The sequence below is a fragment of the Ornithorhynchus anatinus genome, chromosome X1 (genome assembly GCF_004115215.2).
Source record: "Ornithorhynchus anatinus isolate Pmale09 chromosome X1, mOrnAna1.pri.v4, whole genome shotgun sequence".
Lineage (NCBI taxonomy): Eukaryota > Metazoa > Chordata > Mammalia > Monotremata > Ornithorhynchidae > Ornithorhynchus > Ornithorhynchus anatinus.
Genome location: NC_041749.1, coordinates 99,515,755 through 99,541,806, shown reverse-complemented (window position 1 = coordinate 99,541,806; position 26,052 = coordinate 99,515,755). Strand labels below are relative to the sequence as shown.

At 39.7% G+C, this 26,052-nt stretch overlaps 1 protein-coding gene across 1 annotated transcript in view; it reads left to right on the top strand.

Moving 5' to 3' along the window:
• Nucleotides 1-3,323, top strand: part of CNTN6 (contactin 6) — a 361,761-nt gene extending 358,438 nt beyond the window's left edge. Inside the window, exons 22-23 of the mRNA XM_029049898.2 lie at nucleotides 679-847; nucleotides 2,170-3,323. Coding sequence (XP_028905731.1) covers nucleotides 679-847; nucleotides 2,170-2,270 — 270 coding nt within the window. The 3' untranslated portion in view covers nucleotides 2,271-3,323. The remainder of the gene's footprint in view (nucleotides 1-678; nucleotides 848-2,169) is intronic.
• The last annotated feature ends 22,729 nt before the right edge of the window (nucleotides 3,324-26,052 follow it).

Below are 26,052 nucleotides of genomic sequence, written 5' to 3'. Positions count from 1 at the left end.
TGATTTTCTTATCATTTTAGTTATTATACCAAAGGAGTAGAAATTGTAGAATGGAAAGAGATTTTGTGTCTGAGGGAAAAATAGCATTATTCTCTTTTTCCCCTCTACCGACTCAGTCACAAATATTTTCTTTCTTGCTGCCTGAAGTATTTATATGAAGCAACTAAAACATGAAGAGTGGGTTATCAGAAGAATCTTCTTCTGTCAGTCTGTATGTGTGACTCCTTTGCAAATGAACAGGCCATGGTGGAAAAATAGTAATTAATAATAATTATAAGGAGTGGCATTAGTTAGGTATGCCCAGTAATACTGTTTCAGTACCTCTTGGCTCCACCAGAATACTAATCATGAATGTAAGAAAAGGATTCAACAAAAATACAGTAAGTTTGAGGGCATAGTTTCTATTTCTCTCAGTGCTGAGAGGTGGCATCTTTAGGCAGGGAAATCAATAGCCTCTGTCATTCTTTGTGCAATGTTTTAACCACTTAAAACAGTATAATAGTGTTTATAAGCCCTAAAAATATAAAATTACAAATCCAATAGGTAGTTCATTTCAAATAATATTGGCCAACATTTCTTCACTTCCAGAAACATTGGCTAAATTTCAATGTGAAATACAGACTCGTGATACATTAAGTGTACAAGTGAGATGTTGACTTTATCCTCTATTTCGTTTAGATTTTGTACAGGCAAAACAGGCAAAGCAAAACTCATGTTTTGGAAACAAATAATACATCGGCTGAGCTCCTGGTGCCATTTGAAGAAGATTATTTGGTAGAAATAAAAACAGTCAGTGATGGTGGGGATGGCAGCAGTAGTGAGGAAATTAGGATCCCTAAAATGTCAAGTAAGTTTTGTTGATGTGATTTACATTTCAATAGAAACATAACTCCTCCCTTGTTGAAATGATGGACAGAAAATGGCTACAATTAGAAGCTGGGGGAGCAAAGAGAAGAACCTAGATGTAATATCACATTTCTGTCAATTAGTGCTATTTATCGATTGCTATGTGCAGAGCACTGAACTAAGTGCTTAGGACTATGCAGGAATGGGAGAATGGAAGTATAGAGGCAGGTAACACATGGGGAATTCTTAGGAAATTAACGTTCACACATGCGCGCACACACACACACACACACACACACACACACACATATACACACACCTGGGTGCACTAACATTCTGGATAGGGTCACTCCTGTGCAACAGCAATGATTCCCTTTTGCCTGTTGGGTCAGATAGTGTCCCAGAAAGGGGCAAAAATATCTTAGAGCCTTGACTGAACTGAGGTCCCAAGAGGCTGACCCCAAAGTGCGGTCTGTTGATCCAAAGAAGAATATATTCATAGGTCAACTATTGTGTATTTGCAGGATTTAATTATAGTAACTTCTATGGCCACCATAATAAATGCAGTAATGTACATTGAAGCTAAACGGGGTTTAATAGTTGGTCTTTCACATATCACTTACATATTCACCATCCACTGGGACTATAAATTTATCTGTCAAAGAAACAACAGTTTATGTTTAAATAAAGGGATTTACCTAATCTTCATTCATTTAATCGTATTTATTGAACATTTACTGTGTGCAGAGCACTGTACTAAACGCTTATATTAACCAGCATGGCATAGTGGATAGAGCATGGGCCTGGGAGTCAAAAGGTTGTAGGTTCTAATCCTGGCTCCATCACTTGTCTGCTGTGTAATCTTGGGCAAGTCACTTGTCTTCTCTGTTCCTCAGTTACCTTCATCTGTAAAATAGGGATTGATAATGGAAGCCCCATATGAGACAGGGACTGAGTCCAACCCAATTTGCTGGTATCCACCACAGTGCTTAATATAGTACCCGGCACACAGTAAACATTTAACAAATGCCACAATTATTATTATCCAGTTATTAAGTTTTCTCTTTAGCTGCCTCAAAATATACCAATTTTTACATTTTTCCCTTAGCAAAGTCCAGGTTTTATTAAAAAAAAATCAATTTAGTTAGACAATTGGAAACTTGAATTTCACAATTCTTGTGAAATTGTAGTTAATAAGGACTCATAATATGTATATGAGAATGTCAACCAGATGTAAGAAATATCATTATTATCCTTATTTGTCAGTATTTTAATAAGACAATTTAGCAAAATGAACATACTTTTATGTTTATATTTCTGCAGGTTTAAGTTCCAGAGGAATACAAGCTTCAGAAAGAAGAGACAATTTACTGCCTGTTTTTATTGTGATTTTAGATAGTCTTGCTCTTTTCTCTGCTCTGTGATAAGAGAAATCATGCACAGTCTTGGACTTTGGAAAACATATTATTCTGTACAGAAGATCTCTACTCATCAATCTCAATCAATCTTTATAAAGACTTATTTGGATAAAATCAAGTTGTACATTAATACCATGTAGTTCGTTAAAAAATAATTTGGAATTTGCAAAGATATGTAAATTCATGAATTTAAATGGTGCCAAAATATGGTCGTGTGATTGTAATTATGGTGATTATAATTTCAAGTAACTTTCAAATCTGTATTGATTGTATAAAAAAAAAACCACAACTAGGCTTTGACCCAGTTGTGGTGATAGTAAGTTTGCTATAACAGTACTTGTGATGTTCAGTACTATCGAAACACTATTCCTTTTACTTCGATATGAATAAGGTTAGCCACACTTTGCAATGAAATTTTAAAAAATTATATACATTTTGTGGATTTTTTACTTAGTTAAAGCCATCCTGAGTTTATCATTTTACAGATACCTTTAAATCAGGTCAAAATATGACAAGTAGACATCACAATTGGGAAGGGAAATTTTCTTCTCAAACTGCTTTTTAAGTGACATGATAATTCTGGCACAAATGTCTTGTGATTTGAAAAAATAAATCCTAGAAGTGGAACTGTTTCTTTCCACCTGTTAGAATGAAAAGAAGGCAACCGGAGAAAACACACCAGTGTTCCATATTGTCCATATTTTTCATCATGACAAATTTCCTAGTTTTTAGGCTTACATCCTTGTAATTCTCAAAAGCTAAGAAACCTGAACATCCATGATTTCAAAAGTTGTGTTTTTTTTAATTATAAGAATATGTCAATCTCTTAGGCCAATTTTGAAATTCTTAGCAAGTTTTCCAGAGTGCTGAAGTCACTCCCTGGGAGAGTAAGGGCCTTGGAGAATTAATGTCTTCAAACCTTTTAGGATATCTTTATTGTAATAGTGTTACAAACAAGAGTTTGAGGAAAATATCGTTTCTTGGTAATTTCACTTAGAATGAGCTATGTTGGCTTTAATACATTTCTAATGCTAATAAATGGTACCCTAGATACATGAACCTGTTAGTGTATCTTCCTGATTTGCAACTCATTTCCAGCTCCTTCCATTACAGCAAGGAACTAACTGGGGTGGAAGCATAGCAATTCTGATGATATTTAATCCAGAGATCAGCAGAAGAAGAGCAAATGGGCAAAACACCTATAGCGTTGCAACAAAGTACAGGAAAGGAAACATGGAAGGGAGAGAATCACAAGGAGGCTCGTGGGGACTGTAAATTAACAAAAGATTTTTGCTCCTATATCCTATTCATGTGACTGGACATGATTCTTTTGCAGGTAAGTGCAAGCCCAAATGGGTTCACAGTTGTGACACATTAAATACTGGTGAACAGCAGTGATTATGGTGCTATTTGAACCACAGAGTCCAGACTGATTCAAAAATGGTCAATTGGATCCTGCTTGTTGGGTCACAGTGGGAAGGCTTCCAGCTGATCCCAGGAATTGCTCTAGTTTCTGACTTGCAACCAAAGCCTGTCATGAGCTAATGAACCTTGCCAGCTTCTGACAGATGGTTTATTCCTCTCTCTAGAGGGTAAGATGAAGGGAAGGGTGGGAGCAAGGAGAGTTGGATTTTACAAAAATCCCATTTTAAAAGTGGTAGGTAGAGAACAAAGGTCAAATATCAAGGCAGAAGGGTATCGCCAACTGGAATCAGATATGCTCTAAGAGTGTCAGTATTATCAAGTTCAGTGGCTGCTCTTTGCAGAGTCCTGCCTCAGGAAGTGGCGGGGGGGGGATGAGGAGGGGCTAGTATGTTTCAAGTAATTCTGGCACATGTAGTCCTAAGAAACACTGTTCAATAAGGGGAGAGCATTGTTAGAATTTCATGTTCCCAAAATGTTTGTATCTTTTGATCCATGGCAACAATAGTGGGGCCTTGCATCTCTGCTGCCTAATATGATCAGAAACCCTGCTTTAGGTGGGCAGGTTACAGATTCTGGGGTGTCATCCTGCCACCCCAAAAAACCTTCAGCGGGACCCATCAAGTTCACCATCACCCAGACAAAAAATGGGACTGGAGGGAAAATGTTGTGTGCTCCTCTTCTTCCTCAGTGGAAGGAGAGCAAGAGAGAAGCAACTATTCGTTCTTGATTAGGCCAGAGAATGATACTACTACTCCCCCTCCCTCCTGTGCCAGATAAGCTTGTGGTAAAACAGCTCATTCTCATCTTCATAGGAAACCTGAATAAAATGGAATATTTTATATATCAATATTGAGATTTCTGGTCCTATTATAAAATGATGGGAAAGAATTCACCCTGCATGTCACTTAACTTCTCTGTTCCTCAGTTTCCCTAACTGTAAATAGGGCTAAAACTCCTATTATCTCTCCTCTTAGATTATGAGCCCTAGGTGGGAAAGTGTGTACGATCTGATCGTCTGTTGTCTACACTCATGATTGGTATAAAATAAATCTTCAATAAATTCCATCTTATTTTATTATTTGCCCAAATATACTGAGTTTGAGAAGTTTTCTACTTGGTCACATTGCCTCAAAGCAAAGTCTTCTCCTCCTACTTAAATAGAATATGTTTCAGAAAAGAGAAGCTACCTATCATGAAAATATTTTAAAGGATTTGTTCTTGAGATCAACTTCATAGGGACTTGCTGATTTCCTGCATTTCTCAATTTCATCTTATATTCCAGTTATTTCTTTCATATTAAGAAATTGTTCAAGGCAAGGCTTGGTATGAAGGGGGAAAAAATGAAATGCCTTATTGAATAAGGGTAGTAAGCTACAGCTGAAACACACATGTAAGAAATCCAAATTTAACGATGTGAACAGACTGTTCTGCTATGTTGGAATTCTCCTTTGAAGGATGATTACTGCTGCCTCGAACAAATCTATTGATTGTAGTACATTAAGCCTTAGTGTATTTTTCTTGTTATTCCTGGAAGGATTCTACTGAATAGTCTCATACTCTTGGGACTATGATTAATGTTTGTAAATCACTTTGAAGATGAAAATCTCTATATAAAGTCTAATTATTTTTATTATTACTATTATTCTCAAAAGTCTATTGACTTTCAGCAGTGGCATTTTGAAAAATAATATCAGCAATCCAAGGTGCTTTAAGTATAGATTATATTGGGTGATACTAGTGGTAATACATTCATGATAATGGAATTTCACAATAATCAAGGTTAAAATAGCCATTGTGCTTCAAAATATGTAGATTATCTTTGTTTATTTAAATTTGAATATTCGAACTGCAAGGTAAATTAGAAACCTATAGCACGTGTTTCTGGAAAAATGTGCATGCATTACAAAAAGGTGTTTCAGAGAATTTCAGATCATGAAAGTAATTTATTTGGGCAACTTTTATTGCCCTAAAGTGCAACAGTTGTGAATTCTCAAAATCTGACTTAAAAGATTAATTTTAGCCTATTTTTAGTGACAGCCAAGCAAAATCAAATATAGAACTGGACTTCCAAATCAATAATATTTTTCTTTACCTCCATGAAAATGAAAGGCCTTTGTCATCTTAAATGATTACCATTTCAGTGAAAAGGATGTGTGAGGAGAATGAATATCCAAGCAGTTACTGTAAGCAAGGACCAAAAAGAAGAAGGACATAAACACAGTCTACTATGTTTACAGCATCAGGCAGACCAGTCTGGAGTGGCATGATCAGTATGGGTTGCAGAATCTTTGAAAAGATTTTGATAGAAAGGGGCAGAACTGTAAACAACACCAGTCACAGCGACTAGTCTGGAGTGGCATAATCAGGATGGGTTGCTGAGTCTTTGAAAAGATTGTGATAGAAAGGGGCAGAACTGTAAACAACACCGGTCACAGCAAATTGCAGATAAATTAGGAAGAAAAAGACCACAGGCATGCCCCTGTGATACACAGGGGTTATAATCCTTGGAAGGGAGGGAGTTTTGTGACCGGGTTTTCTTGGGGTATATTTTCCATGAATTTACATGGGATTAATTAGGTGATTGTGGTAGTGGTTTTTCAAATCTAATAAAACATGAATCTAGGTTGGATTGAACCACCTGTTCATAAATCAATCAACCGTATTTATAATAATAATAATGATATTTGTTAAACTCTTACTATGTGCCAGGCACTGTACTAAGCAATGGGGATGAGACAAGCAAATTGAGTTGGACACAGTCCCTGTCCCACTTGGGGCTCACAGCCTCAATCCCCATTTTACAGATGAGGTAACTGAGGCCCAGAGAAGTAAAGTGACTTGCCCAAGGTCACATAGCAGATAAGTGGTGGAGCCAGGATTAGAACCCATGACCTTCTGACTCGCGGGCCCCTGTTCTATCCACTATGCCATGCTGTGTGCAGAACACTCTACTAAATTTGATGAGACTCTTATTGGACAATAATTCCTTAGAATGAGATGGAATTAAGTCATCAATATTGACATCACCCATGTGATGCTTTTATCCTGTATCATAAGGTGATGGTTGAAAGTCAGGTATGCCTATATTTTAGAGTATGTTCTATTGAGAAATAGACACCTGGTTGCTTGTACCGATGTATAACTTACTTAGCATCGTCTTTATGCGGAACGAGATGTGTTTACACACATTTCAGTGTCCATGTGTATCCATATAGCCATAGATCATGCATATATCCACGTTCTATGTAAGCTCCTGTTGAACCTTCCACACTACTGCGTTTTTAGAGTGGAGATATCTAAACAGATAGGCATAGTCTCAGTTGTTTTCAACATTGTTTAGGGACACAATATTTCATTCGCAGTACACTGTGCTAAGTACCTGGAAGCATACAATACCATAGCATACAATAAAAATAGCAGACATCGCCCCTGCTCTCACTGAGCCTATATTCTATATCATTTTATAGAGCCTCCCTTTTGTTTGCATCCTAACACCACTTGGTTCAAGTCCTCATAACCTCCCACTGGGCTATTTTTAACAACTACCTTATCTACCTCCCCACTCAAAGCTCACCCCACTTTAACCGATCTTTTATACACCTCCATGTGTGATCTTCCTAAAACTGTTCAGAATCCCTCACTTCACCTTAAAAACTCCTAAAGGCTACAATCAATCAATAATATTTATTGCGTGCTTACTGTGTGGAGAGCACTGTAGTAAATGCTTAACAGAGTCCAATACAGAGTACAATGCCACAGAGTAGGTAGATTCGTTCCTTGCCCACAGTGAGCTTACATTTTAGAGGGGGAGACAGACATTGGTGTAAGTAAATAATTTACCCATCACTTCTTACAGAAATCGATAATCCCTAACCATTAGCTTCAAAACTCTCCATCACCAATTTCCCTCTTAGATTTCCTCTCTGTCCCCTACATCCCAGCTCATGATATTTGGTTCCTAAGCTAAAATTCATTCTGTATCACTTTCATAACTCTTTGACCCTCCCTGAACTATTGTGTCGTCTTTTTTCTCCCATATGTAATTCCTTCCTCTCACTGCTCTACCAAACAATACTACTGACCTCCTTTAGAGCCCTTCTAATAACTCACTTTCTTCAAGAGGCATACCTTGGATAATCCTCCACCTTTTTGGTCATACCCCCCCCCCCCCATCAACCTGCTTCCTCTAGCTCATGTTGTTACCCCGATCTATAAATTCCTCTCTCACCTAATCACAGCTCTTACCATGTTCTAAATCCTCCAAAACCCCACCTCCTCCAACAAACCTTCCCTGATTAACTAAAAAACTATGGCATAAAACTCAACAGCCACTTCTAGTACTTATGTATTCATTTTTCCCTTCTCTCGGCACGGCTGTATATATTCATAATAGTCATTCATTCAATAGTGTTTATTGAGCACTTACTGTGTACAGAGCTCTGTACTAAGTGCTTGGAAAGTACAATTCAGCAATAAAGAAAGACAATCCCTGCCCACAGTGGACTTACTGTCTAGAAGGGGGGAGACAGACATCAAAACAAGTAAAAAGGCATCAGTAGCATCAATATAAATAAGTAGAATTATAGATATATACACATCAAAACAAATAAAGAGACATTAATATTAATAAATAGAATTATAGATATGTACATAAACACAATTGATGTGGAGTGGAGGGCAGAGCAAAGGGTGCTAGTTGGGGCAATGGGGAGAGAAGGGAGAGCTGAGGAAAAGGGGGGCTTACATCAATGATTTGTTTTGATCTCTCTGTAAATATATTCATATCTGCCACCTCTATTAGAGTGTGAGTTCATTGTGAGCAGAGAAAATGCCTTGTGTTTCTTTTGTACTTAATCATATTTATTGAGAACTTACTGTGAGCAGGGCACTATACTAGGCACTGGGGAGATATTTAAGACATGGTTCAGTGTGTTGCATCCAATAGACCCTCAGTAAATAACATTATTACCACTGTTGCTCTACTGCTACTACCTTAGCATTCATATGCATGAGTATATGTTTGTTACTCATTTGATAACTGTGATCTTATGTGTAGTTATTGTTTAGCTCTTTATTCTGTTGGATACAACAGTTATGGTTTTTGTCAAGTGCTTACTCTGTGTCAAGTTGTGTTCTAAAGCACTGGGGTAGATACAAAAGATTATAGTGAATCAACAACCAGCCTCAGTCACCCCTGTCACTTACAGGGATCAAAATTTGATGATATTTAACAATGTGTGTTCACTCGCCTCCTCAGTTGTATCATAAGTACTTTGAGGGCAGGATTGTATCTTTTACTTATACTTACTCAATGGTATTTATTGAGGGTTGTGTGCAGAACACTATCCTAAGTGCTTGGGAGACTACAATAGAGTCAGTAGACATGATCCCTGCCCTAAATGAGTTTAAGCACCTAGCACAGTGTTCCACACACAGTATGCATTCAGTAACCTTTTGCTCTACTACCTCCCCTCAGCACCACAGCACTTACATAGATCTCCTTGTAGTCTGCCATTTCCTCTATCTGTAATTTATTTTAATGTTCATCTCCCCCTCTAGACTGTAAGCTCTTGTGGACAGGGATTGTGTCTCCCAACTCTGTTGTACTCTCCCAAATGCTTAATAGAGTGTTCTGCGCACAGTAAGTCCTCACTAAATACCACTGATAGATACTATGGATGATAATGATGATGATATCATTCAGTTACTTGCTCTAGCCCCTTTAAGAGGTGAGCCAAGGTTACAGAGAGCAACCCATAGGAAGCTGAAACAGAGATTCTCTAGAATGAGTCATCTAGATGCAAAGTGATTTGTTATTAATTATTATGTTATTTATTAAGAATTTAACTTGTGCCTTGAACTAGAGCAGATACAAGATAATCAGATCTGACACAGTCCTTGCCCCACCTAGGGCTCACAGTCTAAAAAGTAGGAAGCCAGATATCTCATCCCCATGTTACAGATGAAGAAACTAAGGCCCAGAAAAGTGACTTGCACAAGGTCACACATCAGGCCAGTGGCAAAGGTGGGAGTGAAACCAGGTCCAGATTCCTAATCCCAGATTCTTTCCCCTAGGTCAAACTGCCTCCCTGAAGTTCCTTTGGCTCTGATGAAGAAAGATCCTAGGATTTAATTTTGTGTCTGATTTATTTTAATTTTATTGTGCCACTAGTTAAGTTTGCAAATAGAATCTATTTCATTCTTTAATCCTCTGTATTTAGCAACTACACTACTCATAGTGCTGCCTCCCATAAATTAATGTGACTGTAAGGTCTGATATATGAATGGGGTCCTTTCCATGCATTGTCTGTCTGCTGGGTAGTAATATGATACCCCAAGGAATTGCTAGCCTGAAGTAACTAGAAGATTTACCTGAGTCTGTGGTTTGACCTCAGCCTGCACTTCCCAAAACTTTCTCAACCAAAATCCCAAGGTAAATTTTGTTACCCAATGCCCCTGCAGGGAGCAAAGACCCAGAGGCATCTGTATGATATTCACCTTTTGCCCTCTGAAACAGGAAGGTGTCAGGAGCCTGTGAAAATGCAAATGTATTTACCTGAAGGGACCTTGAAATTAGCATTCTGTTTTATTTAAAATTAGCTTCTCTTCCAAGGAAAGCTTTTAAAATTATCCAAGGCATAAAATTCAAATCTTCCCATACATTGTTCTGTTAGAATATGTGTTCTCACTATGCATTTTGGCAAGAATGTGAAAGTAGAAATAGGGATATAGTGCAATGTATTGTTGGAAGTTACAGTGGAAGATACAGAGAGAGCATTACAATGTAAATTTCTTTAAAGTGGGGTTCCAAAGTGGGGTTCCGCAAGAGTATGACCCCTACATTAAAGGAGAACTAGGTTTACGTAGACTATAGGAAAGACCTTCATATAAAAGATACATCCAAAAAAAAAATTCTTTTTTACTATCCATCTTAAAGGAAGAGACAAAGTAGCGGCATGTATTGACATGAGCCACTAGGGAAGGAAGGAATGATAAAGGATCCAGTTCCCTGACCACAGGGAGCTTCCAGTCTAACTGTAGGCCTCTGGCAAAATAGCCACAGACTCCCAGGGGCCTGTAAAACAATCGTTAATAGTGGCATTTTCCAGCGGAAACTCCTCACTATTGGCTTCAAAGCTCTCCAACACCTAGCCCCCTCATACCTCAGATCCCTTCTCTCCTTCTAGATCCCAGCCTGCACACTCTGCTCCTCTGCTGCTAACCTTTTCACTGTGCCTCGTTCTCACCTGTCCTACAGTTGACCCCTGGCCCAGGTCCTACCTCAGGCCTGGAATGCCCTCCCTCCTCAAATCGGCCCAACCATCACACTTCCCCCACTTCAAAGCCCTACCGAAGGCTCATCTCCTCCAGGAGGCCTTTCCAGACTAAGCCCCACTTTTCCTCAGCTCCCCGCCCATGTTCCCTTTGCTTTACCCCTCTCCCTGCCCCACAACACTTGTGTGTATATATGTATATATATACGTATCTATAATTCTACTTATTTATATCAATGCCTGTGTATATGTGTATATAGATATCTCTAATTCTATTTATTCATATTCATTCAATAGTATTTATTGAGCACTTACTATGTGCAGAGCCCTGTACTAAGTGCTTGGAATGTACAATTTGGCAACAGATAGAGACAATCCCTGCCCATTGACAGACTTACAGTCTAATCAATTATTAGATGCTATCAATCAATATTGATGCTGCTGATACCTGTTTACTTGTTTTGATGTCTGTCTCCCCCCTTCCAGACTGTGAGCCCATTGTGGGCATGGATTGTCTCTCTTTGTTGCTGAATTGTACTTTCCAAGCACTTAGTATAGTGCTCTGCACACAGTAAGTGCTCAATAAATACAATTGAATGAATGAATGAATATTGTATTACAACAGCTGAATAAATTATCTTGGGCAATTTTTCCCTGATCTTTGTTGGGGTGCCTCAAGAACATTTCAGTCAGCAAAGGTTCTCCTTCATACATAGATGTAAACAGAAACCTTCATTACACTCCCTAAATGCCCAGGCAACAATATTGAATATGGGAGCAGAATGTTTTTTTCAAAAAGCTCTCCATTAGAACACCTTCATCTCCCTGTGAATGATCACATTTATTCTGTCTGTCTCCTTTCAGACACAAGCTGATCATCTCTGTCATTGTTTCCTGACTCAGTGGGCTGAGGTAAGCTTCTTTATGTGGTTGGAATTTTACCAGAACATATTTGCGCAGTAAATTGAAAGATACTGTAATGTCCAGAATCCATATGGGTCCATTTTAATCAGGTAAGGACATGTGGGTATATATTCTCTGTGCAGTTCCAACTCACTGTTGGTTTCATTCCATTTTTAGGGGTTTTCCCATTGAAGCTGAGTTAAGCAGGAATAACATTTCTTTGAAAGTACCCAGACTTCTGGAGATGACTTGAAAAGATATAGAAATCACTATATAAAACTGATATTCCCACATTTCAATACAATATACATATTTGGTAATCTCATCTGTTGTAAACTCCTTGGGAGCAGGGAACATATCTTTATTCTGTACTTCCCAAGCATCTAGTACAGTATACCGCACCAACTGGATGCTAAATAAATATATATTCATTCATTCAATAGTATTTACTGAGTGCTTACTATGTGCAGAGCACTGTACTAAGTGCTTGGAATGTACAATTTGGGAACAGATAGAGACAATCCCTGCCCAATGACGGGCTCACAGTCTAAATGGGGGAAACAGACAGCAAAGCAAAACAGAACAAAACAAAAACAAGACATCATCAAGATAAATAGAATCAAGGAGATATACATTCATTAACAAAACAAACAGGGTAATAATATATACAAATGAGCACAGTGCTGAGGGGAGGGGAAGGGGGAAGAGCAGAGGGTGGGGGGGGAGGGGAGGAGAGGGAGAGCAGAGGAAAAGGGGGCTCAGTCTGGGAAGGCCTCCTGGAGAAGGTGAGCTCTCAGTAGGGCTTTGAAGAGGGGAAGAGAGTTAGTTTGGCGGATGTGAGGCGGGAGGGCATTCCAGGACAGTGGTAGGACGTGGGCCAGGGGTCAAAGGCGGGATGGGTGTGAACACGGGACAGTGAGGAGGTGAGCGGCAGAGGAGTTGAGTGTACAGGGTGGGCAGTAGAAAAAGAGAAGGGAGGTGAAGTAGGAGGGGGCAAGGTGATGGAGAGCTTTGAAGCCAAAATGAGGAGTTTTTGTTTCATGCGAAGGTTGATAGGCAACCACTGGAAGTTTTTGAGTAGGGGAGTGACATGCCCAGAGCATTTCTGTAGGAAGATGATCCGGGCAGCAAAATGAAGAATAGACTGGAGTGGGGAAAGACAGGAGGAAGGGAGATCCGAGAGGAGGCTGACACAATAATCCAGTTAGGATATTATGAGAGCTTATACCAGCACGATAACCATTTGGATGGAGAGGAAAGGGCAGATCTTGGAGATATTGTGCAGGTGAGATCGGCAGGTGTTGGTGACAGATTGGATGTGTGGGGTAAATGAGAGAGCTGAGTCAAGGACGACACCAAGGTTGCGGGCCTGTGAGTCGAGAAGGATGGTAGTGTCATCCACAGTGACAGGGAAGTCAGGGAGAGGACAGCGTTTGGGTGGAAAGAGAAGGAGCTCAGTTTTAGACATGTTGAATTTTAGGTGACGGGCAGACATCCAGGTGGAGATGTCCTGGAGGCAGGAGGAGATACGAGCCTGGAAGGAGGAGGAGAGAACAGGGGAGGAGATATCAATTTGGGTGTCATCTGCATAGAGATGGTAGTTGAAGCCGTGGAAGCAAATGAGTTCACCAAGGGAGTGAGTATAGATGGAGAACAGAAGAGGGCCAAGAACTGACCCTTGAGGAACCACTACAGTTAGTGGATGGGAGGGGGAAGACGAGTCCGAGAAGGAGACCGAGAATGAACGGCCAGAAAGATAAGAGGAGAACCAGGAGAGGATGGAGTCCATGAAGCCAAGGTGAGATAAAGTGTGGAGGAGAAGGGGATGGTCGACAGTGTCAAAGGCAGCTGAGTGGTCGAGGAGGATTAGGATAGAGTAGGAGCCTTTGGATTTGGCAAGAAGAAGGTCATGGGTGACCTTTGAGAGGGCGGTTTTGGTGGAGTGGAGGGGATGGAAACCAGATTGGAGAGGGTCCAGGAGAGAGTTGGAGTTGAATTAAGCGCTTACTATGTGCCAAGCACTGTTGGATGTCCCACATGGGGCTCACAGTCTTAATCTCCGTTTTCCAGATGAGGCAACTGAGGCACAGAGAAGTTGAGTGACTTACCCAAAGTCACACAGCTGACAAGTGGCGGAGCCGGGTTTAGAGCCCACAACCTCTGACTCGCAAGCCTGGATTCTTTCCACGGAGCCACGCTGCTTCTGTATAAATACGTATATATAACTAATACTACTTAGGAAGTACATAAACTGGAGAAATTTTAGAGAAAGGCAACGCCGGTAATCATTCATGAAAAGATTCAAGAAGATGATAGGGTGAAAAGAATAGGATGCTTCATTATTGAAAGAGGAAGCCTGAGAGAAGACATGATTCAAGTCTAAAATACAAAGGGTGTCAACAAGGTGAACATGAATTGTCTTTCAGAAAATCCCAAAATCCCAAATTTGAAACTTGAGGTTGGCTAGTTCAAAATGAAAGGAAATGTTTCTTTACGCAGCACATAGACTTCATTGCCAAAGGGAATCGCACTGGTCATGATCAGCAAACTCAGAATGTGTTTGGATAAATTCATAGATGAGCAGTCCATAACAAATTGAATATTGGGAAATTAAGGTTGTTAGATGGTATGTGCCTAAACATTAGGCTCTATATCAAGAAGAGTTTTCTCCAAGCCAAGACATCAGAGACAATATTGGGCTAAATAAACTATTAGTCTGACCCACTAATGACATTGTTTATGTTCTTAATTTCTGAGAAATCTAATTTCCAAAGGAGTCATATTATTCCATTTTATGAATCTGATCACATTAGACAAGTCTAGACATACATTTAGTCTTGGGGAGATTTCCTACTCTTCAAAGGATTTTTTTTCTTGGCAAGAAATTTGAAACCCAATAGTCCCCTTGTTACTGAACCTTGCATTTATTCATTCATTCATTCAATCATATTTATTGAGCACTTACTGCGTGCAGAGCACTGTACTAAGCGTTTGGAAGGTACAATTCAGTAACAAAATACCCCCAAACTAACATTTCAAAAAAATACCATTTATGACTGATAATTTACCTATAAGATAGTAGAGAGTTAGGGACACATCGAGGTGGAACTGTACTCAGAGACCTGCTTGTTTAAACTTGATAATATTTTCCCAAAAAATCCCAAATTGCCTACATAGATGTTAATACTCAGAAACAGATTGGAAAACAAACTTTCTTATACTACTATTTGTGTGTACTAGGTCTTCTGCCTTAAAGGGATTTATCTGTAAGCTTTCTTCCAGACTGAGAAAGATTCTAAGGGTTCCAGAAAGTGCTACATCACATTTCTATAATCCTTTTAGTTGCCTTGCCTTTAAATTGGAGGGCTGAGAAGGCGAAGAAAAGGTCTGAGGTAGCTTTCAGTGACTGTCAATTGGAAGAAGTTCTTGCTGATGCCATTTGCTAGTAGTATGCCACAGACAGTAATTAAAGTATGGTCGATGATGGTACAAATATTAAAATTACTGATTTTGCTCTATCTAGACACACAGTTGTTATTGCTCGTTTTGAAAGCTAACAAATGATTTTCAAGTAAAATTTTTTTAGATATTTAAAACAATGGATTGTGTATACCTAACTGCAAGAATTATTAAGGTATATTTGTAAATTCTATATCTATTTTTCTTCAATTTTAAAATAGAAATACTATCATGCTTTCAATATTTCTCAACTCAGTCTGCCAATAAAGTATTTTAGAATTAGAATTGCAGAATGCAGTAGTGTAGACTCTGGTTCACCAAATTTGAAGTTAAATGAAAACAAATGGAATTCCAAGAGAGTTTTATATCATTTTATCTCCTATCATATGTTTTGTTCATTCAATGAAAGTCGAGGATTATATTTTTAATGGAAGTTCATACCTTCTGATTACCATTTAATTAGAACACCATGTTGTGCATTAGTCATTTTTATGGCAACCAATAATTCAAATGAGTAGAAAAGAAGACTGTCAAGTTTTACAAAAAAGCAAAACAAGATATCACCACTTGTTTCATTGATTTTTTTTCCTCCCCAATTCATATTTCACGGGGCAATAAAGTTTACTTTTTCCTCTCTCACTTTCCTTTTTGGATTTGTTCAGTGCATTTTGAGAGCCCTAAGAACAAGAAATACAAGAAAAAATAAAATTACTGTGTTAAATATTCCAGGCTTACTGTGAAAATGTGTTTGTCTATCAAATATTTATAGCCATAGTATTATGCAATAGGTGGCAAAAAGCATATTAACATCATGAATCTTTTATTAGTTAATCCTAGTCAATTCTGAATAAATACTGTAAGATAGTGTGACAAGTGAGATGAGAAAAACCGCACATTCACATACCTCTCTTGCAAATTGTATCCAAGCCTTCATTTGAGGATTCTAAATATGGGTAAAAAAGATACCATCATTATCTACACTGGGCAAATTATGAGTTAACACCTGCCCCAGAACTTTACTCTGTATTTTCACCCATTAAGGTCAAGGATCAATTTATTTTCTTAGATTTTCTGTCCCTTAAATATGTTTATAGATTGGCAGCTTGGCATTCACCGTTACTTGTGACCTTAATCAATCATTCAATAGTATTATTGATCACTTATTATGTGCAGAGCACTGGACTTAGCACTTGGGAGAGTACAATAAAACAAAATTAGTGGACACTCCCTGAGCATAACAAATTTAGGAAATCATATGTAGTTAAAATGAATGCTTATAGCATATTTAAGCAGCATTCTGGTAACCACTCAGCTGAGTATAATTCTCCATTTTACAAATAACAACCTTTAGAGAAGTAACTTTTCCAAGGTCACACAGCAGAGATGTGTTGGACCCAGGATTAGAACCCAGGGCCTCTAACTCTCAGGCCCATACTCTATTAGGCTATGCTTCGCCATATGATTGGCAGATGTCCATAATAGGGAACACATCTCCTTGTTGAGTGGTAATTCAACCCCTTCTACTTGGGGTTGGTTAATCTGAAAAGGCACCCAGATACATTTGTAATTCAATTAAACACCTCTTATAATAATAATAATCATTATGGTACTTGCTAAGTGGTTACTATGTGCCAAGCACTGTTCTAAATACTGGGAAAATTCAATTAGGTTAGATACAGTCCTTGTCCCACGTGTGGGCTCACACTCTTATCCCCATTTTACAGATGAGGTAACTGAGGCACAGAGAAGTTAAGTGACTTGCCCAGTGTCACACAGCAGACATGAGGCAGAGGCACAGTTAGAACTCAGGTCCTTCTGACTCCCAGGCCCATGCTCTATTCACTAAGTCATACTGCTTTTCACTAAGCCACACTGCTTTTCTTATGCAAATTGAACCTCCCTCTGCTTTGGAATAATAGGGATTGGAGTTCAGTTCATCAGTCCATGTTATTTATGGAGTGCTTACTGAGTGCAGAGCACTATACTAAGCACTCGGGAGCATACAATAGAGTTGGTAGACATGTTCCCTGCCCTCAAGGACCTAACAGTCTAGTAGAGGAGCTTACAGTCTGGAGTTGAATTGCTTCCCTTACATACCACCCTTCAGTTACCTAATAGTAATTCATGCATTATCTGTTTATTTGTGATTGGTTTATGTTTTCTCCAGTGTTTATTATTCATATTCATTCTCTTATTCTTTTAACTATTTCACATTTGTCCAATTTTTGTTGTCTCTCTTCAATATATTTAAAGGTAGGGATCATGTCTTATACTCCTTTAGGTGTCCTCCAATTGACTGATAGCCAGCTTGGCATGTACAAGGTCCTCAATAAATAGGAAATGCTGTTAGGCTATCTTCAGCCAATAGTAGCCAAATTCCCACCCCAATGCATTTTAAATTGTGCAGATTACTTGATATGATTCTTGTTTCTATGCACACAAAATTTCCAGCAAAAAGAGTTCCTAGAAATATAGTCTTCCCCTGGTTAATTGATTTCAGTTCATTGATTTTTTGAGTGGGACATCTTTTAAGGTTTGGGGACTACTTACAGCTTCAACTGTGACTAATTGACTTTCATCCAGGAATTCTTTATGATTTTGCTATGGCAAATCTTTTGTTCACCATTCATGCAATACCAATGTGGTACCTGAAAAGAACTGAAAGTGAAATGGGGAGAAGAATAAATTTGGGGAACACTATTGATTAACAGAAGGCAATAAGGAAATGAAGACATAAATGGAAAATACAGCACCATACAATTTGTGCCTGCACAGGGCAAACCTAAGGTCAGATTGAAAGAATTTCACACAAGCTGCCTAATTTTCAATGCTGCTAATAATTCCTGACTAATAAGCCAGCTAATCACAGTGGAATTTGTTACTTGAAACTTCTGTCTCAGTGTAGCATACATGGCTGAAAAATAATAGGTTGAAATTAAGTAATTGGGGACATTTTGACATTGACTATATTCTCAGGCATACTTTGTCTATGGCACAGAAATTCACCAATTGACAACTGCTTTATGGACTTAATAGGGCTCTGGTCCTTTTCTTACCATGTCACCAGCCAACTGACACTGTGGGACAGTCGTAGTGCCATCAGTTCTTGTCATAGTGGAGTAATGGATAAAGATAAGAAAGATGGCAGGAGCCTTGAAATCAACAATAAGGAGCTTTTGCTTGACGTGGAGGGAAATTAGCCATTAGGGCGTTTGGAGGACTCCAGAGGTGGGTTTTGCCTGATATTTTCAGTACTGGTTTGCTAGGTAAGGGCACTTTATAATTACAACAGTTTTCACTTAAACCTTACTTTGTTTCTGGATGCTGATTTTGTTTTCTTGTCTGTTTAGGGTATTCCTTGTAAAGTTTAGGTTGGGGCTAATGATTAGATCTGTCAAGACAATATGTTTGTGTCTTATACAACTCAGGTATTGGGTAGATTATTTAAAAATGGTAATATGGCTTTCTGTATTCTAATCTCTTGGCTTCAAAGTTCTCCATTCCCTTGCCCCCTCTTACCTCACCTCTCTTCTCTCCTTCTACAGCACAGTCCACACACTCTGCTCCTCTGCCGCTAACCTCCTCACTGTGTCTCGTTTTTGCCTGTCCCACTGTCGACCCCTGGCCCAGTCCTACCTCTGTCCTGGAATGCTCTCCCTCCTCACATCAGCCAAACTAGGATACTTCCCCCCTTCAAAGCCCTACTGAAAGCTCACTTTCTCCAGGAGGCCTCCCCAGACTGAACCCCTCTTTTCCTCTGCTCCTCCTCCCCTCCTCATAGCCCCTACTCCCTCCCTCTGCTCTCTCCCCCTCCCCACCCCACAGCACTTGTGTGTATAGGTACATATTTATTATTCTATTTGTTTTTATTAATGATGTATATATATATATATTCTATTTATTTATATTAATGCTATTGATGCCTGTCTATTTGTTTTGTTTTGTTGTCTGTCTCACCCCTTCCAGACTATGAGCCCATTGTTGGTAGAGTTTGTCTCTATTTGTTACCAAATTGTACTTTCCAACCTCTTAGTACAGTGCTCTGTACACAGTAAGCGCTCAATAAATATGATTGAATGAATGAATGAATCCTTCTTTGTGAAACTAAGAAATCTATCAGTAAACTTGATAATGTTGTCAGGGTTTCAAGTGTGGGCTTGAAGGCTGGATTAATGCTATGGTGTCTTCTTCAAATACATACATTCATTCATTCAATCGTATTTATTGAGTGCTTACTGTGTGCAGAGCACTCTACTAAGCACTTGGAAGCTACAATTCAGCAATAAAGAGTGACAATCCCTGCCCACACCGGGCTTACAGTCTAGGAAAGGGGAGACAGACATCAAAACAAGTAAACCAGCATCAATAGATGTCAATAGAATTATAGATATATACATGTCAATGCAAGTAAACAGGTATTAATATAAATAGAATTATAGATATATACATAAGTACACAAGTGCTGTTGGGAGGGAAGGTGGGGTAGAGCAAGAGGAGTGAGTCTGGGTGATGCAGAGGGTAGGGGGATCTGGGAAAAAGGGGGGCTTAGTCTGGGAAGACCTCTTGGAGGAGTGAGGCTTCAGTAGGGCTTTGAAGGGGGAAAGTGTGATTGGAGGATTTGAGGAGGGAGGGCGTTCCAGGACAGAGGTAGAATGTGGACCAGAGGTCGATGGTGGGACAGGCAAGAACAAGGCACAGTGAGAAGGTTAGAAACAGAGGAGAGGAGTGTGTGCCCTGGGATGTAGAAGGAGAGAAAGGAGGTGATCTAGGAGGGAGCAAGGTGATGGAGAGCTCTGAAGCCAGTAGTGAGGAGTTTTTGCTTGATAAGAAGATTGATGGGCAACCAATGGAGATGTGTGAGGAGAGGGGTGACATGCCCAGAACGTTTCTGTAGAAAGATAATCTGAGCAGTAGAGTGAATATGTACTGAAGTGGGGAGAGTCAGGAGGTTAGGAGGTCAGAAAGGAGCCTGATGAAGTAATCCAGTCAGGATACGATGAGTGATTGTGCTAATGTGGTAGCGATTTGGATGGAGAGGAAGGGCGGATCATGGCAATGTTGTGAAAGTGAGATTGGCAGGTTTTGGTGACAGATTGGATATATGGGGTGAATGAGAGGGCGAGTCAAGGATCATAACAAGGTTGCAGGCTTGTGAGACGGGAAGGATCATTGTGTCCTCCACAGTTAAGGGGAAAGTCAGGGAGAGGACAGGGTTTAGGAAGCAAGATAAGGAGTTCAGTCTTGGACATGTTGAGTTTGAGGTGGTGGGAGGACATCCAAATAGAGATGTCCTGAAGGCAGGAGAAGATGTGAGCCTGGAGGGATGAGGAGAGAAAAGGGAAAGAGATGTAGATTGGGCTGTCATCCACATAGAGAAGATAGTTGAAGCCATCGTAGCAAATGAGTTCACCAAGGGAGTGAGTGTAGATGGAGAATAGAAGGGGACCAAGAATTGACCCTTGAGAAACCTCTACATTTAGGGGATGGGAGGGGGAGGAGGAGCCCCCGGAGGAGACTGAGAATGAACGGCTGAAGAGATAAAAGGAGAACCAGGAGAGGATGGAGTCAGTGAAACCAAGATTGGATAATGTGTTGAGGAGAAGGGAATGGTTCACAGTGTCAACGGCAGCCAAAAGGTCAAGGAGGATTAGGATGGAGTAGAAGCCATTGGATTTGGCAAGAAAGATGTCATTGATGACCTTTGAGAGGGTGGTTTCAGTAGAGTGGAGGAGCGGGAAGCCAGATTGGACGGAGTCCAGGAGAGATCTGAAGGAGAGGATTTGAGGCAGTGAGTGTAGACTTGCTCCAGGAGTTTGGCAAGGAAGGGTAAGAGGGAGATGGTGCGATAACAGGAGGGGGCTGTGGGGTCAAAGGGTTTCTTTTTTTAGGATGGGGGAGACGTGGGCATGTTTGAAGGCAGAGGAGAGTGAGCGATTGATTATGGAAGTTAAGGAAAGGAGGAGGGAAGGGGCAAGAGTTTTTATAAGGTGGGAAGGGAATGGGGTCTGATGCACATGTGGAAGGGGTGACACTTGAGAGCAGGGATGAGATCTTCTCTGAAGGTACTGCTGGGAAGCATGGGAAAGTAGAAGAGGAGCCAAGAGGAGGGTGGATGGAGAAGGAGGAGTGATTTGGAGAAGCTCAGACCTAATGGTCTTAATTTTCCTATTGAAGAAGGTGGCTAGAACATTAGGAGTGAGGGATGGGGGAAGAGGAGAGACAGGGGGCCTGAAAAGGGAGTTAAATGTCCAGAACAGCTGATGAGGGTAATGGGCATGGGTGTCAATCAGGGAAGAGAAATAGTTTTGCCAAGCAGAGGAGAGAACAGAGTCAAGGCAAGAAAGGACAAACTTTAAGTGGACAAGCTTGGCCTGGTGTTTAGATTTCTGCCAGCAGCGTTCAGCAGCTCGAGCATAAGAGCAAAGGAGGCGGACAGTGGAGGTGAATCAGGACTATGGTTTAGTGATGTGAGAGCAGTGAAGGGATAGGGGAACCAGTCAGTTGAGTTTAGAAAGGGTGGAGCTGAGAGCATCTATTTGGTCATCAAGAGTGGGTAGAATGGGCAAGGAGGCTAACTGGGGTGTGATGCGCTGAGAGAGATGGGTGGGTTCGAGACAGCGTAGGTCTCTGTCGGGGAATAGTACAGATTAACGGGGAAGAGGAGTGTGAGAGAGGAGGCACGTGAGAAGGTTGTGGTCAGAGAGAGGGATTTCAAAGTTGGTGAGGGTGGAGATTGTGCAGTGGTTAGAGATGATCAAATGCAAAGGACAACTTCTAAATGTACATAGAATGTGGCTTAACTTCCCAACATTTCTTTGTTTTTCTATATGACACAGGCACTGCTGACAATAAGTATGTATTTAACGATAGGTTTGCTCCAATAATCCTTGCTTCTCCTGAAAATTCCCAACCCTGTACTAATTTTAATGACTGTCTATCATGGATTTATCCCACTAGACAATTACTAAGTCTTTGCTTCATCTTTCTATCTCTATCAGGGCTAATTTCAGACATTATAATAATTTAATAATAATTTTAATAATTTTGGTATTTGTTAATAATAATAATGTTGGTATTTGTTAAGTGCTTACTATGTGCAGAGCACTATTCTAAGCGCTGGGGTAGATACAGGGTAATCAGGTTGTCCCACGTGGGACTCACAGTCTTCATCCCCATTTTACAGATGAGGTAACTGAGGCACAGAGAAGTTAAGTGATTTGCCCACAGTCACACAGCTGACAAGTGGCGGAGCCGGGATTCAAACCCATGACCTCTGACTCCCAAGCCCATGCTCTTTCCACTGAGCCATGCTGCTTCTCTGACTCCCAAGCCTATGCTCTTTCCACTGAGCCACGCTGCTTATGCCATCCATAGGTAGGGCCAAAAAGTCCACCCAACGTATTCAGTATGATGACATCAATCTGATAAGAAAAGCCTACTTAGAGAGAAAGAAAGTAGATTTCAAATGGAAAATAGATTCCGGATATTGTTACTGGTACTGACAGTTCTGTGTTGAGTCTCTGGCAGGATTCCCTGAATTCTCCTGTGGTAGTTTGCTCTGAGTGCCCCAAAGCAGCATTGAATATGGATGAATCGTAAAGAGGAAGGTGTAAACCATACTACTTATTTGCTTTCTTTCATTTATTTAGCCTTTTACTCCTGAAATAGCATCATGAAATATATAATACATTTTCATAAGGGTCCAAGAGAAAAACTAATATACAATTTTTTTCCAGCTGATTACTTAAGTAAAACAGAAGCACTACATAAAGACTCAAGCTGAAACAGCAGACAACAAGTAGTATTTAAAACTCATTTCATTTTAGACCACCAGGGTGAAGAATGAGGCTGAATTTATCAATGTTGTCACACGAAGTCTCCATTTTCTACGAACAGCTACAAGGAAGGGGAAGGAGCATTATGTCCTGTATGTATGTGTAATGAGTTCAATATTCTGTCTATCAATGTTTGAAAATTGGACTTTAATAGATCAGAGAAGCCTTATTTCCATAAATTAATTATCTTCCTCTACTTGAAAAGTCACTATACAATTTTAATCTGGGTCATAATTTAAACTGGGTAAGAACATTATTATTTTAATTTTCAAAAGATATAGTTCTTGAGGGCATGGATCATGTCTTCCAACTCTATTGTATTATATTTTCCAGGAGCTCAGTACAATGCTCTGCACACAGTAAGTGCTCAATAAATATGATCGATTGATTAATAGAGTTTCTTTGGAGCAGAGATTGTGTTTACCAACTCTATTGTATATTCTTTCAAGAGTTTAGTACAGCGCTCTGCACATAGTAAGCATTCAATAAATACCAGTGATTGATTGATCAATTGAAACCTGATTTTGGATTGATTGTCACTATTCTTTGTCCTGTTTATGGCTTGAATACTTGGCTCACAGAGTTCTAGTTTCTAATGTAGCTGTTGTTTAGGATGAGCACGGCCACAAAAAAATCACAATTCCTTCCATTTAAAACAGTATTCACATGTAAATTATTAATGTTTGTGATGTTTTGACATGAAAACGTAAATTGTTCAGTTGTAAAACTTTCAATGCACAGAATTTTATTTTCAGTGGATGGATCTATAATGCCTTCCCTGGCCAAAAAATGTTTGTCTGTACCTAGCCCTACCCTGTTTACACTAATTCCCTTGTCAATATTGACATTCGGTGATTTTGCCTGGAACCCTCTCCCTCTTCATATTCAACAGACCATCTTCAAACTCCCTATGAAATCATATTTCTTCCAGGAGGCATTTCCAGGTCAGTCTCTCATTTCCTCAGTCAATCCATCAATCAAGCAATAGTATTTATTGAGCCCTTCCTATGTGCAGAGCAGTGAACTAAACACTGAGAGAGAACAACCACAAGGATCTTATAGTCTAAAGGTGGAGACAGAAATTAATACAAATAAATAAAATACAGATGTGTACATAAGTGCTGTGAGGCTGAGGGTGGAGTGAATATCAAGTGCTATTCTTCCCTAAATGCCACTTGAGCACTTTCTTGTCACCCAAGCACTTGGTTACTCGCATCCTCCTATAGCACTTATGTATCCTAGCTTTTAACTCACTTGCTTCCCCTGTCTGTCTCTCGTGCTAGATTGTCAGCTCCTTGAGGTCAGGGATCATTTCTATTAACTGTATTGTACTCTCCCAAATGTTTAGTACCATTTTCTGCACAGGGTAAGAACTCAGTAAATACCATGGGTTCATTTATTGAGATTATATTTTTCAAGAACATGTTTTGTAGAGGAGTAGTTCTTAAGGATTTATCAATTTTCTAAAATATGCAATCTCAATTCTCTGCAATATCATCATGTTTGGTTTAGAAATTAGATGTGTTGCAGTGAACAAATGTAAAATAATGAATACTCCTAGAGGAAAATAATTCAAGTGGCAATACATGCTTATTGGCTCTGAGTTATCAGTCAAGACTTCCTGGATCACTGATCTTTCAAATAATGTGTTCAGTGTGTGGGAAGAATGTAAAGACCAACAAAATTTGGGACAACATTAGGGATAGATGAGATGTGTCTACTTAATAATAATAATGTTGGTATTTGTTAAGCGCTTACTAGGTGCAGAGCACTGTTCTAAGTGCTGGGGTAGATACAGGATGATCAGGTTGTCCCACATGGGGCTCACAGTTTTAATCCCCATTTTACAGATGAGGTAACTGAGGCACAGAGAAGTTAAGTGACTTTCCCACAGTCACACAGCAGACACGTGGCAAAGTCGGAATTCAAACCCATGACCTCTGACTCCCAAGCCCGTGCTCTTTCCACTGAGCCATGCTGCTTCACTTTACTACTTACTTACTTTACCTACTACCTACTTACTTTACTGTACTCTAAGGTTAACAACTAAACTGCCAGTGGTTGCCCATCTACCTCTGTATCAAACAGAAACTCCTTGCTATCAGATTTAAAGCATAAAATTGATGCTCTCCCTCCTAATTTATCTCACTGATCTCATGCTACAACCCAATCCACATACTTGGCTCCTTTAGTGCCAACCTACTCTTCATATCTCCATCTTGTCTATCTCACCACCAACTCCGTGCCCTCTGGTCTGGAACTCTGTCCCCTTCATATTGGACAGACCTCCACTTTCCCCGCCTTCAAAAACTTTCCTGAAGTCAAATCTCCTCCAAGAGCTATGCACTTGTAATGTAATCTTTAAGCCCATTGATAGTCACCCCCGCCCCACAATACTTGTGCAAATATTTTTAGGCTCTCCTATTTCACCCATCCCTGTAGGCTGTAAGCTTCTTGTGGGCAGGGATTGTGTGCAGCAACTCTATTATAGTACTTTCCCAAGCACTTAGTACAGTGCTCTGAACACAGTAAGCACTCAATAAACACCAATGAATGATTGCTCTGCCCCCAATGAGTGCCCAATAAATGTCTCTGATTGATTGATTAAGGTTTATACATTCAATCCCTGATGCTATTGGATTGAATAGTTTCAACCACCAAAGGGTTGATGAAACATGTTCACTTTAGGTGATGTTTATAGTCAGGATGAACAAATTATTCATGCTCCTCTCTGAGAAAATCAAAGAAATGATTTTGAAATATTAGATATCACACAGCTGTCGACATTTGTAACTAATGTCCACCATAATAATTTAATTTATCTCTAATACACTAAAAATGTGGGATTCTGATTATTTGTAAATAGTAAGCTTTCTACAGCACTTGGTAATT